Source organism: Aphis gossypii, chromosome 2 (genome assembly GCF_020184175.1).
Source record: "Aphis gossypii isolate Hap1 chromosome 2, ASM2018417v2, whole genome shotgun sequence".
NCBI lineage: Eukaryota > Metazoa > Arthropoda > Insecta > Hemiptera > Aphididae > Aphis > Aphis gossypii.
This window is the reverse complement of record NC_065531.1, coordinates 32,857,876-32,875,701: the sequence shown is the minus strand read 5'-3', so window position 1 is coordinate 32,875,701 and position 17,826 is coordinate 32,857,876. Positions and strand designations below refer to the sequence as shown.

Below are 17,826 nucleotides of genomic sequence, written 5' to 3'. Positions count from 1 at the left end.
CTATTATTCTATTTCCGATTTCAGGGTGTGAAAATAAAAAAGTAATTAACTGCTCTGCTTTACAGTAGGTGTACTTCATAATTCAACAAGTCACTGTTATGCATATTACATTACATTTTAATTCAATGATAAATCATTACATACATAATAAATTTTGAACGAAGACGACCTAACAATCTTCACCCAATATGGTAATAGGTATCACTAAATTTACTTTATGATATATTTTTACTGCTATTTTAGAAATTTATTTTACTATTAATAATATGGTAAATAGATTGAATTAATTTTCACCGAAAACATTGCATTTATTATATTAAAAATTATTTTTTTTTATCGTCCAATGTTGCAGCAAATTTATTTATATAAATAAAATATATACAGGTATAATATGATAGACGTACGTAAGTCGTAAATGTTTCAAGATCTCATGATAAATACTTTTGAATTACAACAAAATAATTTTTAAATGTGTATATAATATGAGAGATAATTGTAGTTAAGACTCTATAGACTAATTTGGGAAGAATTTCGACGGAAATATGATCATTTAATACCTAGCGAAAAAGGAAAATCTGCCAATAAAATGGTGGACTTACAGTGTACACGTGTTGTTTTGTTAATTAATACGATTTGAACATTCTCTTGAACATTTTGTGAGTTGAATAATTGTTCTAGTGGTCTTTTTTTTTTTTTTTTTTTGCTATTTATATGTTTTTAAATCAAATTTATCGAGTCTCTCATCACCTTCGAGTACTCATAATATACATCGCAGCGATGTCATCAGTGCGATGTCGGTGCGATATCGATGGGATGTTATTCTTGAATAATACGTGACACGACGATCAGGAGCGCATAAACATGCTGGTGGATAATCATTATTATTATTCGAACACTGTGTTTTATGCGGTTGGCTTCGGACGCCGTGCTGGTTATACATACGACCCTGGTACTCGACGACGATTCGGCGTATCCAAGGCGTCGGCGTAGGATAACGTTTCGGCAGCACGGCATTTATTTGCACCGTTCGCCACCAGGACCGCATGCAGTCGTCGCTGGTCACCAAGGCGATGACTACTTCCGGGGAGTCGTCTGGTCAATCGTCGAGACAGTAAAATTTCACACGATTTCGTCACGGTGACGAGTTGTGGCCGTACGATTAATTTATTAATACCCGCTCACCACACTAGTATGTGAAAATTGTCTATCCACAAAGATTTCGGTTTAAGAATTTATTCCTATAGATATTGTTGTTGTTAATAATTAATAATTGTTATTTATTATTGATAATATTGTTGTCGTCGGTAAACTGATATTAGTGTTGGCAGTAGATCTAATTAGGATTTAAAAACGTCCGTTTTCAGTATTTAATATTAGTAGAATACGGGGAATAAGTAGGTACATAGCAAGGTGTTTACGATTTGTTACAATTATAAATGTGTATAAAGTTTAAAATCTTATGAGAATAAAGCCAAAAGAAATTGAATTTCTGCAGTGATGACAGTAATATATAATGATATAGCGTCATTGAAACTATAATAATGATGACTGGTCAGTTTTGTGACCACCAGTCGCGCCCACGCGATTTATTTGTTGAAAAAAATTTGGAATTTGATGACGCAGGATGATATAGCAATTTATTACAGTTGAACTCAGTAGCGGCTATCTTGAAAAATTGTACAGAGAAAAGAACTTGTTACTCTACCAGAATTTCAACCTTCAAGTATTGCAAAAAATGTTTATTTCAAAAAAAATTTGTTTACCTACAAACATATTTTAAGTTAATTTTAATGTGGTTTTTAAGTAGAAATATAAAAACCTTTGGGTTATTCACTTCACAAACTTTAAAAATGTTCAGTGTATGGAGTTCCAAAAAAAAATGTGTACAATTTGTGGTACACGTTTTGTACAAAAACGACGATTATTCGAATATTATAATATTATAATATTTTTGTATGAATATTATTATGATATATTAATTCATAATTATACATTTTGACTACTATGTAAACTATTGAAATCGTCAAAATTTGTATGAATTATTTGTACAAAACTTCAATACAATTAGAAATTGTTTAATGTTTAGAAATACTGAATTTTTTTTTATAAGTATAATATCTTGTCATAAATTTGTTTGGAATATTTTCAATATTTTATCCACTAAATAATTTACAGAAGGCGTTTAATTGCTGTAACCAAACATTCATCTAGTATATAGTACAACAATGTTACAATATTGTAGGAGTTTTCAAAACATAAAATAAATTATAACTTTGGTTTTATACTTCAGATTATATTTTCTTATTACCTTAAATTCTGCTAAATTATAATTTTATTTACATTATTTTTAAATAAAAATATGTTACTAAAATTATGCATGATGAAATAAAACATGTTTTAATGAATAATGAGATATAAGATATATAATAAAGATTTAAAAAACATTGAAACATCACTCTACTACGAGTTAGTTTATCCAATTTTCGAGTATAGCTATATTGTTCACAATCTACATTCTACTTACGACTCTTACTTAATAAAAAGAGTCTAACGAAGATTTTTGCATTTCACGGATTTTTTTAAATGTTCCATGTGTACCTCATAGCTATACACTAATTACAGATCTCTTTAACTGGCTTAACCCTAACGCACTAACTGATCACAGAGAAGCGTTGGAACTAAAATTCTTGTCCGATTTATTATTTGGCAATGTTACTTCTTTTTACCTTTTAACCCAATTGTAGAACTTCAAAGTATACCTCCAAGACAAATCAGGTCATACACTCTTTTCTTAATTTCGACATGTACTACCAACTATCTTTCCAACGAACCAGTGAGGCATATTATGACAAATAACAAAGCAAATCTACTTTTTATATTAATTTCTTAAATTATTTTTAGTTGTAATTTTCAATATTACATTATATTGTAAATATGTGCTATTTTTGAATTAAAATGTTATTATTGTAACTTAAATGTAAAAGGTAATACTATAGTTAAATTATAAATAAATCAATAATACAATATTTATTACCAAATATATTATATGGCATTTAAATAGTATTACTTTATTATATTATTTATAAACATAATCATAATATAGTCATTAACATATTATATAATACAAAATTCTACTTTATATTTGTATGACTTTACCTGGTGGCTGGTATAGTTTTGATATTCCGATGCCATACCAATAAGACTAATCATCTAGTCTATTTTACTCTAGTATGATCGTTCACCTGATATGGACTCGTGTGATTATGTACATTAAAAAAATATCCAAGTGGCAAATATTAATAGATAATTTCTTGGAATTCAAAGAATGATAAAAAAAGTTTGAATGGTAATATATCCATCCAACCTAATGGAAATGAAAAATGGAAATATATAGAAGAGTGGAAAAAGAACAAAATTGGAAACTAAATTTTGCTTAAAGTTTATTAGCTTGCTTATTAATAAATGAATTATTAGTGTACGAAAACTGGGTTCTATAACCGACTTCGTAATTAATTTCAATATACTTTAATATGTTATCAATTAAATTGAAAAATAACCTAGTCAATTTAAAAGAAGCATTACTACTAAACAATCAATGCATTATTTACAATTATTGATGTATGTACTGTATTATTTTATTTTTGTGTGAAATACAAGTGAACAGCGAATAATACCTATATTTTTAAACGTATTGAAAATTATCAGTTAATAAAGCATGTCTGACATGGTAGGATTTTTATAAGTCAATTAATCTTTAACAATTACTATTATTACGGTACGTTATGAAATTAATCATAAACATTGTACCTAATTTACTTACAAAGTAAATATTATACTAATAATCTGTTGATAATGATATTTTAGTATGTTTAATATATCACTATGAAGTAGGCATTATGTGACATGTCTGATTAAGTACTTACTTATTTATATTTGTTCATTATAGAGAATACTATAATACAAGGTAGGTAGTTATGCGATTGAGATTTTACTTCTACAAAAACAATCATGGAGAGTAAGTAAAATTTTGATTTTGATTTTAAATATATTTATGTACTTATTAATTAATAATATTCCAGAACGGACAGTTCTATGGTACATGGCTTTCTGGGGGTTTGCTATTAATTACATGTTTCGAATGAATATTAATATAGCCATCGTGTCAATGATTAAACATTCAATATCGAAAACTAATGTTACGGTTATATATGAGTGTCTTAGGCACACCGAATCGTTGAAGTCAAACAATACTATTGCACAAATATCTTCAGTGGATCAAAACGTAAATAATATTTATAATTATAATTATTTAATTGTGATTTAATATCTAAAAGCTAGTATATCGTGATTAAAATGCCAACAAATTGTCATTTATAGTCTATATATATGGATATTCTCAAAGTCATTAATCATTAGTATTTTGTTTATTATTATTATGTTTAATTTATAAAGGATAATAAATTTGAATGGGACGAATATCAGCAAAATTCAATACTGGGTGCATTTTTCACATTACATGTAATCATGCAAATACCAGGTGGAGTTTTGGCACAACGATATGGTACAAAAACCGTTTTTGGTATCAGCAACGGTGTGGCAGCGATATTGTCCTTTGCAGTACCTGCATCTGCAAAATTCAGCTATAAAGCACTCGTGTTAGTTAGAATTATTCAAGGACTTATATCCGTAAGACTTTCTTTTTTAAAATTAACAATACATATTTTTTATTTTACTATTTTTATTAGGGTGCTGTGTGGCCTTCAATGCATACAATGACTGCTAAATGGATACCACCACACGAGAGAAGTCGATTTGTTTCAGCATACCTAGGTAATTTAAAATAAAGTTAACATTTTTTTCAAAAGAAGTGTACACTTGAAGATCTAAATATAGTCATATAGTACAATGTATGGTATGATAGAGAACTCGAATACTCAATCAAACAAATAATTATTAATCTCGATAATTATATTTAAAAGGTATAGAAGTGGGTGCCGTTTTGCTGTATATTAGGTGTCTAGTGGGTCACTATTATGGCTATGTTGAATTTAAATGTATTAATACGAAAAAAGATTCTGAGTGGAGATGGTCTGTTAGCTTATATCAGTGTTTCTTAAACTTTTTTATCCGTTGAACCATTTTTTGTGTCCAGTTTTATCGGAGAACACCTACTTTTTTTAAAAAAAATTTCAACTATTTTTATTTAGCTTTCAACAATAAGTTACTACAGTTTAATAATTAGAACCCCTACTCTGTTTCAATATTTTTAATACATAAAACATTTTTTACGCTAGCCATTACTAATTTTTAATTGGATTTTATAAAGTGATTTTATTGAAAATTTTAAAAAAAGCGCTGAAGTTTCGTGGAACCCTGAAGTTCCTAACCCCAGGGTTCCGCGGAACACAGTTTAAGATACACTGGCCTATAAAATTCATTTATTTTACTTTTAGCAATACGGTAGGTTCATATTATATGTTTTCCGAAAATATTACATTTATATACTATTAGTACTTATTTATTATAATATATCTCTATATAAATAATTAATAACACATTTTATTAAACTGTACACCTTAAAATGTGATAGCATCTTTGAGTAAATACCATAAAATAGTAAAAATAGTTTCATTAGTATAAATAGATAATAATATCTTAAAATAAATGTTAATGTGTAAAGTGAAATTCGTAACAAAACAATTAACATCGTTATTTATTGTTTAAAATGAGTAATTACGTACACATTTGAATTTCAAATTCATATAAACAAATTGTGACTATGTATTTTTAATATTTTTTAAAAAGATAAAAGAAAACTTTATTTGAGATCTTGTATTAAATTAAAAAAAAAAAATGTCCTATATCAATTGTCATAAAAATAAAAATTTGAAAAATTTAAAGAACATTTTATTGAATTTTCAAACCATTGTATAAACAGACAATATTTTATGAATATCAAACTATAAAATAATTTGTAATTTTAGAGTTTTTAATACATTTTGCCTTATTCTAAATTTTAATGATTATACAAAGAGACTAAATTTTCGATACTTTTTAATTTGAAATTAGAAACAAAAATTCAAATTGCCTTTTAATTAGTTTATAGTAATGAAAGTATCAAATTTGAATTAATTAATAAATTATTACGTACTAAAGATGATTCTGAATGGACACAGTGTTTATTATTATTTTTATGAATATTTTAGAATTAATATTACTATTTTCTTATTAAGGTTTAAGAGAACGGTATTTTAAACAGAAAATCTTTTTTGAATATATCATAATTATTCTTAAGATGTGAGATTTTCAATTAAGATCAATTAAAAATTAAGTTGGCAATGATTGTTTTAATACAATTATTAATTTTCATGTTTTTGGTTAAGTCAAAATTGTAGTACAAATATTATATTATTATATATGATATAGTATTACTTTTGATTAAGCTATCGTACTTGGTAAAACATTAAAAATTTGGAGTGGACTTCAATTAATAATTTTTCTAATTTATTGTATTGAAAAAGTTTGATGCTAGGTCATTGACAAGTTTAAATTTTTGAGCTTATTCTCTTAAGATCATTTTAGATTCTGAACGAAGTGATGAATGTATTGATTTTACAATGATGTGTTTTTTTTGTGTGTGTATATGTACAGTATAACTAGTCAAAATAATGCTTCAATTTCATACTTTGGGGGTGTTTCCGATGGAAAAGTGAATATCCTTGGTGCATTATATAGGTCAAAAGTAAACATTTTCAAACAGTTTTCAAAAAAATCGAGAAAAACAAAAAAAAAGTGATGGAAAAACGGGAATTTTACGCAAAACCAGTTTTTGACTGAATTGATTTTTTTATATGGTTGTCATTCTAAAACTAATCACTGTAAATACTTGAAATTTTCACCAAATGTTTATGTTAATGTTATCTATATAAGGTTAAATTTTCAAAAAATTTCGACTTTTTTTAAGTAGTTTATAAATCACTGAAATTTTCGATTTTTATGAGATTTTTTTTTTGAATTGTTGATACAATTTTCAGCCCCAATAAAAATACTTGAAAATGTAAAACAAATTTCTCATAAGTTATCCTTATAGTGATTTAAAAATTATAAGAATACATAGGCACAACTTTTTTTTATTAGCATTTGAAGTTCAAATATTGACCAAAATTCGTCAACATCATGAATATTTGCAAATTATTTTGTAGGTATAATTACTATAATACATAAAAAATTATGCAAAAAAAGCTAAGAATTGAAAATTTAATACAAGATTTTTCATGAGTTAAGCTTACAATAATTATTAAAGAACTTAAATTTTGGTGTATTCAGGTAAATAAAACATAAACCACCTTTTTCAATAACCACTGAAAATTTATCATAGCCTATTTTGTTTTGGGCTAAACAAACTATATCCCTTTCTTCTCTTTGAATCATACTGTAAATGATAATAAATAATAATACAATTAAATATACCTATTGTAGTATGTGTATATGGTATATAAGTAAATTTGTCAAGTAGAAAAATAAACAAATAAAATAACAAAAATCACAGTTAAATAAAATAAATAAATACATAAATAAATTTGGTAACGTGAACTAGATAAGCAAAATATAAATCACGTAATTCTTAAGTTCTAGATTTTACATAACATCTAATGTGTGGCCACCTACGTCATTGTACGTACTTGATTGATTAGTATGTAAGGATGTGTTCACCGATGAGCAATCACATGTTTCGTGTTCTTCACTAGAGTACCATTTCCACGTGCTAGGTATTGTCCTCACTACTCCAGCTTTCATTCTATAAATACATTTCCACAACTTCCATGGCACAAACTGTTACTAACAAAAATAATGTAAGAAGAATTTCCGTTTATTTTTTAATTGATGTTAAAACAACTTAGAAAGATCTTAAACCTTGTATAAATTGACGAAATTTTTAATTTTTATCTAGTTATAATAGTAAAAACTGAAAAAAAATAGTAGTATAATAAAAATATTTATTAATAACAAAAAAAATACAGTTAATTATTTTAAAAATCAAATCATGTCAATAAAATGCTAAAATAAATATTTGATGTCTAAGGTTATTATTATTTTTTTATTATCGAAAATCGTAATTATAATCTATATATTGATGTTTGTACAATCAGTAATTTTTATAACAGTTTAAAACTTTAAAATGACCGTGAATTACAGAGTGGAAAAGTACTCTGCAGTAGTGCCACTTGACATTTTTGAATTAACGATATATTATAATTAGTAAAAAAACTAGTTTTATGTAATAGTTATTCGGATTTGATTAATAACTTTTTTTTTGTTTTTAGTGATTATTTTGAAAAGATTTGGTAATTTAAAAAATTATATAATAATTATCTCTCATCGATTAGTTAATTTCAAATTATTTTATAATTGTATTTTATTATTTAGCATGGATATTTGAAAATGAAAGTATTCATTATTTATTCAATATCCCGCAGACCACAGTATAATCAGGGTTGGGCATTATCAAAGATAAAATTGTATCTTGATCTTGTATTGTGATACATAATTTTCAAGTATCAAGTATCATGTATCTTTTTTTGACAAAAGATACAAGATACTAGATTCGTAAATATTTGTACTGATTAGTACAAAGAAATTTGAATTCGATTTGCAGAACCTTCAAAACTTAAATAAATGAAATAATAGAGATAATTTTAACTTTGTGTTCATTATCAATATTGTTTTGTTAATAATTGCGTCGCTGATTATATTTTTACGAATAATAAGTGTACAGATGCTTTCGAACCAAAACGAACTATACACATTTACTATACAATGATAAGATAAATTGAAAAATCTAAAATTAAATTAAAGCGACGGTATTATACCTATCTACAGATTACAATTATACTTTATTACAAAACATTTTTTTTTTTTTTTTAGTATCTTGTCCAACCATTATTATATATAAATATAATTTTAATGTAATTTATTAATTTTGGTGTATTTATATACATATATTGATTAAATACACGTGTATTGACTTATTGTATTATTTAATGCACTATACTACTATAAAGTATATAAAAGTATCACGTATCCGATGTTTCAAAGATACATTTATCTTGTATCTTATATCTTCATTATTATACTATATAATCTAGATTTTTAATTTAATATTTTCAGACAATGTATAAACATATTGATAAGTTTAATTTACATAGATGTACAATTTGAATAATTAATATATATATATAAGTAGGTTTATTAGTACTATAATATTTGTTTAATGTTTATTATATATCAAAAAAATATTATTAATTATTATCGTGCATGCTTGTTTAGTTGAAATAAGGTTGTGTGATTTTACAACCTTAAGATTTCATTGTTATTATAGTAACCATCTATATACATGTATACATGTATATGACATGTGTTTTGATATTCATATATTTTATTTGTTGTTATTTGCAAAGGAAGTTCGGTCGGTACAGCAGTAACATATATCATGTGTGGATATCTCATCGCTTCGTTTGGTTGGGAGAGTGTATTTTATGTTAGCGGAGGACTAGGTCTATTGTGGGCTATTTGTTGGATTTTACTAGTCTATGATACTCCTGCCAAACATCCAACTATCAGTATTAGAGAAAGAACATACATAGAAAATTGCCTTGGTAAAACCATACAAACTAGATCAAAACCGGTAAGAAAAATCATAATTAAAATATTAGATTATGTTGTTACAGTTATCTAAAATGTATGTTAATAGTTATGACTATCTATATTCTATTTCGATTATATTATTATAATTGATATATAACGTTTTCCTGATTAATATTCCAAAATAACCATTTTTCCGAAATATAATTCCACAGAGACAAAAAACCCGAATTATTTCTATCTATTTAAAATTGTTATTGATATAAGTATATGTATAGGTTATAACAAGTTTATAAAATATTGTATATAATAATATAATAATTAATAAGTATGTATAATTTATAATACCTACTAAAGGTATATTTTATAAATCAACAATTTTACTTAAATTTTGTTCATTATTATTAATTACTATAAAGAACATTTTTTAAATTCAAAGAAATTTTAATGTTTTATTGTTTGCGAAAAAATCTTATATATATTTTATTTGTTTCAAACTTATAGCTATGACACATTACCCACTTTTATTTATACCTGAAAAAATTATTGCCACATATTTATTACCTATTATACATATTACCTATTTGTAACTAATAACTATACCTCCATCTCTAAAGATTGTCTTTTTTTTATTAGTCCATTAATTTATGGATGTACAAATTTACCAAGACCAATTCTTTGAGTTTTTTGGATAAAATATTTGTATATGTATCTACTTCATACCTACCTTTAATACTAAAAAATAAAAATAAAAAAAACACGTTTAAATGCATTGACGTATGTGGAAAATAAAGCGATCAAACACTTAGGTACCTACATAAACTGAATATATTCTGTAATAATTTTTGAAAAATTACTTATTTTAATAATTTTAATGCTCATTGAAAATGTTTGACCAATGTTTAACGTTTAATCATCGTATTTTGTTGCTTTGCTTTATTATGGAACCAATTTATAAAATTGTGATCAGTTCACAGTTGAATAAGGTTGATGTATCACGCCGCTATTGAAATAGCAAGGCTCGTTTCTGTGTGTTTTTAACTGCCGTGGATAGAATATAATATAATAAAAAGTGAAAATAATAAATTATAAAACTTCGGTTTGACAGTTTAAATGTGGTAACGTTTTATAAGATATTCTGTGGTTTTTCTTTAACTTTAATAATATAAACATAACTTAGTTAATCAATATTCTATTATTATATACTTATTACTTATATCTTAAAACATTTAAAATAAAGACAAATTATTTAGGATTTTGGTGTTTGTGAAAGTATCTTTCAGAAAAATAGTTATTCAAAGACATGTACCTATTTGCAAAAACATACAGCAATCTGTTAATTTAGATACTAACAGTGCTGCACTAGTGTCTAGTGTACTAACTCTAACTATCAAAGTTAAAACTGTGGTAAGTATAGTAACTTTCATACTATGCCTACTTTACAAAGATAGCAATAAAATAATATTTTACTTAAATCTCCTGACTCATTCATATCGCATTTACTTATTGTAGTATTGTATTAATTTTTGTATAGATTAAAAATTATTATATTTTTTACAAATTAAATTAAATTATTAATAACTTATTTAATGAATGTTTAGAGTGTTTAGTTCTGAAAAAAGTAATCAAAATAATTTTTTGTTACGGTTTGGTAGATAGCATAAAATTTAGCAAAATTCTTTTCAAAACATTAAAAAAAAACATGTTTTAGATAAAATATCACTATAAATTATTTATAATGCTTTTATAGACTATTAAATCAAATAAAAAAATAAAAATAAAAATAACTGTATTATTCTGTTACTTAGTGTTATTTTACACTATTATTTTAATATTGTTGCAGTTATCGATACCTTGGAAATCATTAGTTTCATCCAAAGTACTGTGGATTAATTTAGTCACTCAAGGTGGAGGTATCTGGGGTTTATTTACACTTGCAGCTCAAGCTCCATCATATTTTAACTTTGTCTTAGGTTTAAATATAAAACAGGTATAACATGAAAATTAACAACCACAACTGTAAAAACTAACATTTCTCAGACAGGTTTATGGTCTGGAATGCCTCATTTTGTACGATGGGCGTTTGCTTTTGGATTTAGTATGATAAGTGATCGTTTAGTGAAATCTCAAAGAATGTCTATGACCAATGTACGAAAGTTGGCGACATGCTTTTGTAAGAAATATAATATAAATTAATTAGTTTTTTTAAATATTAAAGTCTTACAGTTCATTAATTATTGTTTTATATTGTGTACATATTGGATATAGGTAATATTTTACAAGGGTTTTTCATTTTGGGTCTTTGCTATTCTGGATGTAATTCACTGGTTGCAGTAATCATGCTTTTTAGCGCGACTGCCGTAAACGGTGCAGTATCTTCTGGGGCACTTGCTGCAGTAGTGGACATTGCTCCGAACTACGCAGGTACATTATTTAAATAAATTTAAATAATTTATCTTATATTTAATGGTACAATCTTTTACTTGCTAATTTATTTATTCTAGCTTAGAACTTATTATACTTAACGAAAGAATCTTTTTGACTGGAATTCTTGAAGGAATTCATATAGATAAATAATTTTAAATAAATATCAACTATTAATTTTATAATATTGTATAATTGTAATATGAAATATTATTATTATTGTTTTTTTTTGTAGGTGTGGTTCAAGGTATTATTGGAACTGTTACCGCGACTTCTGGATTCATTTCACCCTTTATTGTTGGTTATTTAACCTTACATCAGGTGATTTTTTTATCTTACCTAGTATAAGAAAAATTGTTTTATTTTTAATTTTGGAGATGTTTGAACATCCAAAACTCCCCCCCCCCATACCAACGTCCATCAATAATAATTTAAATATTTAACCGTATAGTAAGTTTTTTTTCAGAATAAAGAAATCACTTTAACACTTTAAACCTCCCACATAGTCAACTAGCTCGCTTTGATCAAAATCTAAAAACTAATTTGTCAACTAATAGAACATGACACTTTTTTCAAATTAATATATTTTCTCAAAAAACATAACTTCTTTAACTAAATAATAAAAATATTTTTTATTTCAACTACATAAATCGTGGTTGGGGTCTTAGTTCTTCTAGTTTCATAAATTAAACTAAGAGAACTGTACATCCAATTTCACATCGTATTTATACTTTTCTAGTTATTATAACTAGTAAATAATTAGTTAGAGTAATATTTATACGTGTGTTATAATTATTGAAAAAATGTCAAAAATGGTCAAAACTAAAAACAAGCATACATCGTGTATTGAAATTTAAACCTAACTATTAAGTCTTGGTGTATTATTATGTAGGTATTCAGTACACAAATTGAATTAATAATTATATACTTTAATGTATGATTTTTTTTTTCAGCAAACATTGAGTCAATGGTGTAAAGTGTTTCATTTATCTGGGGCAATATGCATAGGTACTGGATTAATATACATATTTTTCGGAACATCAGATGTACAAAAATTTAATACATACGATGATTCAGTTTCAAATGAAAAAGAATTGAAATTAATCGTTAAGAAACCTAATAATTCTCATAATTTGGATACATAGGTTTTATGGTTTTATGTAATAGTCTAAAAGAATTAGTTGATTTATTTTTACATTGTTCATGTATAACACATAAGTGTTATTCTTAGTAATCTAAATAATCCAAATATATGACATTTTTATGTGAGGATAGACTTTAAATATAAAAATAAGTATACTTTATTATTTGATTTATTATATATCATGATGTTGTGTTCTTAATTGTTAGTTATACAAATACATAGTAACTATTAAATATAAATGTATCTATTATCATTTACCAGTGCTACTTGTATTTGCAGTTATTAAAAAAATATTTGTAGTATGTTGGCCATTATTATTAATAAAAAACTAATGTTCAAACTAAATCAAATTACAACATAAACTATTGTACCTACAACCACCAAATATGGATTTAATTAATTAAATCGTTGCTAATATTTTTTTTTCCATCCTATTTGGTACTCATTTGTGGTTGATAAGAATATGAACAGAAAAGTCAATGGCCGGATTATCACTAATAAGTGGTCTTTAAAAATAATTTTGTGTCAATTATTTTTAGGAGGTGGAAAATTGTATTATGTTATTAAGTAAGTAAATCGAAGATTGAAGCTCGATTGAATTTAATTTTGTTTGAATTTAGTTTTTAGTAATAACTGACTTGATTTATATGTTAGTGAAATCTTAGTTATAAATATTTTGGATTATTTTTGAAGACATACTCCACTTTCCCACATTATATTTCATAAAAATTATTTATGCCTAGTAAGTACTAAATAATACTATTTGCATTGGGGTGGGCTTGGGAGAAAATTTGGACTTGTTAATTAGGGAGATTTGCGTCATTTGTGAAATGATTAATATTTGTAAGCACTAATTGCCAATATTGTTATTGTAAAGTTAAATCATTCAAAAATTAATCAATCCATTTGTATAGAATTCTTGAAGGTGATCATCGATAGTATGATTTATGTTGCTATTTTGTGCGCTTTTTGGTAGATTTTTATGTTGTATAAAAGCTATTGAAGGAAGAGTATGTTTTTCATATATTACTCATAATCCACGTTTTATTATTACCTACTTATCGTATTGTGAATAATTATCAGAATATATATTATTTGGATATATAGTAATAGTAGGTGTTTTTGAAATATAATAAAAAGCTGAAATAGATATATTTATAAAATTACTATAGTTACCTTTTATTTGTTTAATAATTGCACAAGATTTCCATTTGAATAGCAATTATTTTAATTGATTAAGTATTTCTGTACCATCTATTAAAGATTAATCTTTTTATTTATTTATTAAAATGTTGTTATCTACGTGTTTTGACTACAGATGGGGCCGTACGGGGGTGACCATTATCGAGGATAACGTCACATAAGTTGATACAATATTTACATAGTAATTATTTACCATACAAAATATATTTTTATTTAATAAATCAAATATTATTTTATCAATCTTGAAATAATATCTATCATAAGGCATACTTATCTGTTATTAGTTCGTATTATACCTACGTTGCTGGTTTATTGAAGGGATTATAAAAATGTTCAAGTAGTGTATAGTTTTTAGGTACCTACCTACTAGTACACTTGGAATGTACCTATATGCTAATTAACCATCGGGTTAATATTATGACATCATCATATTATTAGTTTGGCAAAGATTTTGCTATGCCTACTTGACCATTTTTATTTTTTGAATTTTTAGCTTATGTCTAATACTACAATTAATTTTATTGAGAGCTTGAGTCTATTGTCGATTTTTATATTTATTAGCAATATTTGTAGTTTCCTTACCAACTAATAAAAAAAAAATTAAAATTAACTTCAGGTATACCGTATACCTACCTAGGTATAAAGATAAAATTTTCAATACAAATGTAAAGATAGTTATGATTTATCTTATCTCTTTATAACGTACTAAAAAAAATTGATTTAATAATAATAATATTCATCAGTTTAATTCATTTCAGTCAATACTTATAAATATTTATTTTTATGGAAAGATTAAAAATTTAAATAACAGTATTATTATTTTCAATTTATATGACGATTGCTGATAATGCTAAATTTCGAGATAATATATTTAAATTCAATTTTGTATTTTATATGGTGGTGAATTTATTTTTAAGAATTAGAATAATCTTAACTTAGAACCCCTGCCTTTTGTAAAAGACATTTATCCCTCTAATAGTTTTATCCTATTGCTATAATTATTCAAAATGTCATTAGCCAAAGGTTAGTATAAGGAAGAATCATTCGCTATTCATTAAAATCTGGGTAGGTACTTGTACTTTGTTGATAATTTAAGCAAGTATCAACCATCATTATCTTTATTGTCAATAATAACAAACATAATGTTATATTGTTATGTAAATAGATATTCATGTTTTTATGTTCTTCTTAGTGTTTTTCTCAAGTCACTTTTAATGCGGTTTGTACTTAATAATTGTTTTTTTTTAAATAAATTAAATAATCATCAAATTTTCAACCATTTATTTTTATATAATATACTTTTGATAAAAAATGTATTTGTATTTTAATATAAAACATGATAATTATTAATATTATTAATATTTTAATAATAACTAATAAATTGTAATTGTATAAATTACTTAGTTGTAGCAACAGAATATTATGTTCTATTGAGTACTTTCATGATATTTCAAAATAATTAGATTTTTGTTATTTAATATTTGCATAGAACATTCAATTTTTCTCGTTACAAAAATAACTGACCAGTGACTGCAATTTAACAAACAATCACAATGTTTTAATTCATGGTCATAATTCATAAATATCTATTTTAGGTACTTAATAAGTTGCCTTAATATTTATTATTATTGCAAACATAGAACTAATAAATCTTTACTTTTTATAATATTGCAGATAATTACTTAAAAATTACATTGTTGTATCTTGTATCTAGTTACCTACTTCATTTTATTTGAATTTAAATGAATTTCTTATTAATTACATAATCCACATATGAAGACTTTGAAAATTGTATTATCCAGTTACTTTTCATGAAGTGAGTATATATAATATATATATATAGTAATATATAGTTTTTATTAAAGCCTTTATAATATTTAATTTTAATATAAAAACTATTAATTGTTATTTTCATGTTTTAAAACAGTTATCTCCACTTTATAAATTGTAAAAGTAAAATTATTTTTTCATTATTTATTTAGATACTAACTTTAAGTAAAAAAAATACTGAATTATAGTAAAAATAAATAAGGAAAAGTGGGTAATATAAACAGATTGGTAAATACCAAAATTTAATGTTAATAAAACAAATTGTTCTAACATTTTGTACTTAAATTATATTAAATAAAATGTACGAAAATATTATTATAGTTGTTATAATGTATAAAATATTACGCATTAAAATGTTTACAAACATATACATCCGTTTTATATTATATTTATTATAAATATTATTCTACCTATCAACTGGAAGTTTTAAAATTGCATTATCATTTAAATACTTAACAATTATTTATTATTGGACTTAAAAAATATTTACATAAATATATAAATTGCAAATATCTTAGATTTTTATCAAACATTTTTAAATTATAATTTTTTGTTTAGAAATGTAGTTTGTGTGTATGTGTATTGTGTGTGTGTGTATTTTAAAATTTAAATACTATATTGTTCGCTTTAAACATAATATAATAATAATTTTTAAAAAGTCAAAATAATACTTAGAAAAAATACGGAATCCAATAGACGTAATCAATGAATGCAATAAGAGTCTATAAGACACTAAGTTAGTATACATTCCTAATGTCTAAACTATGTGCGATTTTAGTATATTGAATTATAAAGTTGTTTTAAATAGATTTATGCCAGGGTATTAAGAACTTTTCAATGGATGAGGGATGATATATCTATTTTCCGTACATATCACAATTTTTAAACATTTTGTATCTTAATACCACATACTCGTATACGTTTTTAAGACTTTTATAAAACACTTGAAAGAAATCCGTATCTTCGATATGGTTATATAACTCATGCGGGCTTCTTGCTTTCATTAAATATGTAATATTTTTTAACATAATTTTATATTTAGACAATCTGTTATAAAAACTGAACTAATAGGTTTAATAAAGTTAAATAAATGATAACATTAAAATAATATAAAAAATAAAAATGAAGAGTCTTCCAAGTGAAGATACTACGTTATGAAAAATCTTTATTAAAATCGGACATATTTTGTTTTGTTTATTTTCAAGCATGTTTATTAATTAACTAATGTTTTAATACATAATATTTGATATTCATGTTCATTCTACTATATTTACTCGAAGTCATGTACCACCAGTTGAGAACTACTGGGCTATATAATATAATAAATATTTTTATAAATAACTCATAACTTTAATGAACATAAAATATTAAACTAATTAAATTCCCAATTTTGAATGTGTAATATGTTTGAAATGTTAGAATTTTGCAAGTATAAATAAAATTATAAAAATTAATTTAATAATATCGTAATACTATCTTATTAATCATTATAGGTATATTATACGTAGGGATATATTTTATTTCTTGTTGTCATTGAAAAATAATAGATTGTCCTTTTATACACAAAATAAACAATTTAGTAT

General features: G+C 24.6%; 1 protein-coding gene across 3 annotated transcripts; it reads left to right on the top strand.

Annotated features, from left to right (window-relative positions):
* The first annotated feature begins 39 nt into the window (after positions 1-39).
* On the top strand, positions 40-16,229 carry LOC126549963 (sialin-like). Of its 3 annotated transcripts, XM_050200545.1 has the most exons (12): positions 40-191; positions 3,947-4,015; positions 4,080-4,282; positions 4,453-4,686; positions 4,746-4,830; positions 9,459-9,685; positions 11,486-11,632; positions 11,683-11,815; positions 11,911-12,066; positions 12,302-12,387; positions 13,020-14,594; positions 16,088-16,229. In XM_050200545.1, the coding sequence occupies exons 2-11, from the start codon at positions 4,009-4,011 to the stop codon at positions 13,209-13,211; spliced, it is 1,470 nt and encodes a 489-aa protein (XP_050056502.1). In that variant the 5' UTR covers positions 40-191; positions 3,947-4,008; the 3' UTR covers positions 13,212-14,594; positions 16,088-16,229. The 3 variants fall into 3 exon arrangements, with proteins under 3 accessions (XP_050056502.1, XP_050056501.1, XP_050056500.1); XM_050200544.1 differs by lacking the exon at positions 40-191 and having other exon boundaries at positions 3,868-4,015; positions 13,020-13,777; XM_050200543.1 differs by lacking the exon at positions 40-191 and having other exon boundaries at positions 3,868-4,015.
* The last annotated feature ends 1,597 nt before the right edge of the window (positions 16,230-17,826 follow it).

What these genes read in the sequence shown, in the direction of transcription:
- LOC126549963 (XM_050200545.1), top strand. An exon ending in TTATTCAAGGACTTATATCC is followed by an intron (nt 4,687 to 4,745) that starts GTAAGACTTTCT and finishes TATTTTTATTAG; the next exon opens with GGTGCTGTGTGGCCTTCAAT. An exon ending in GTTATTTAACCTTACATCAG is followed by an intron (nt 12,388 to 13,019) that starts GTGATTTTTTTA and finishes TTTTTTTTTCAG; the next exon opens with CAAACATTGAGTCAATGGTG.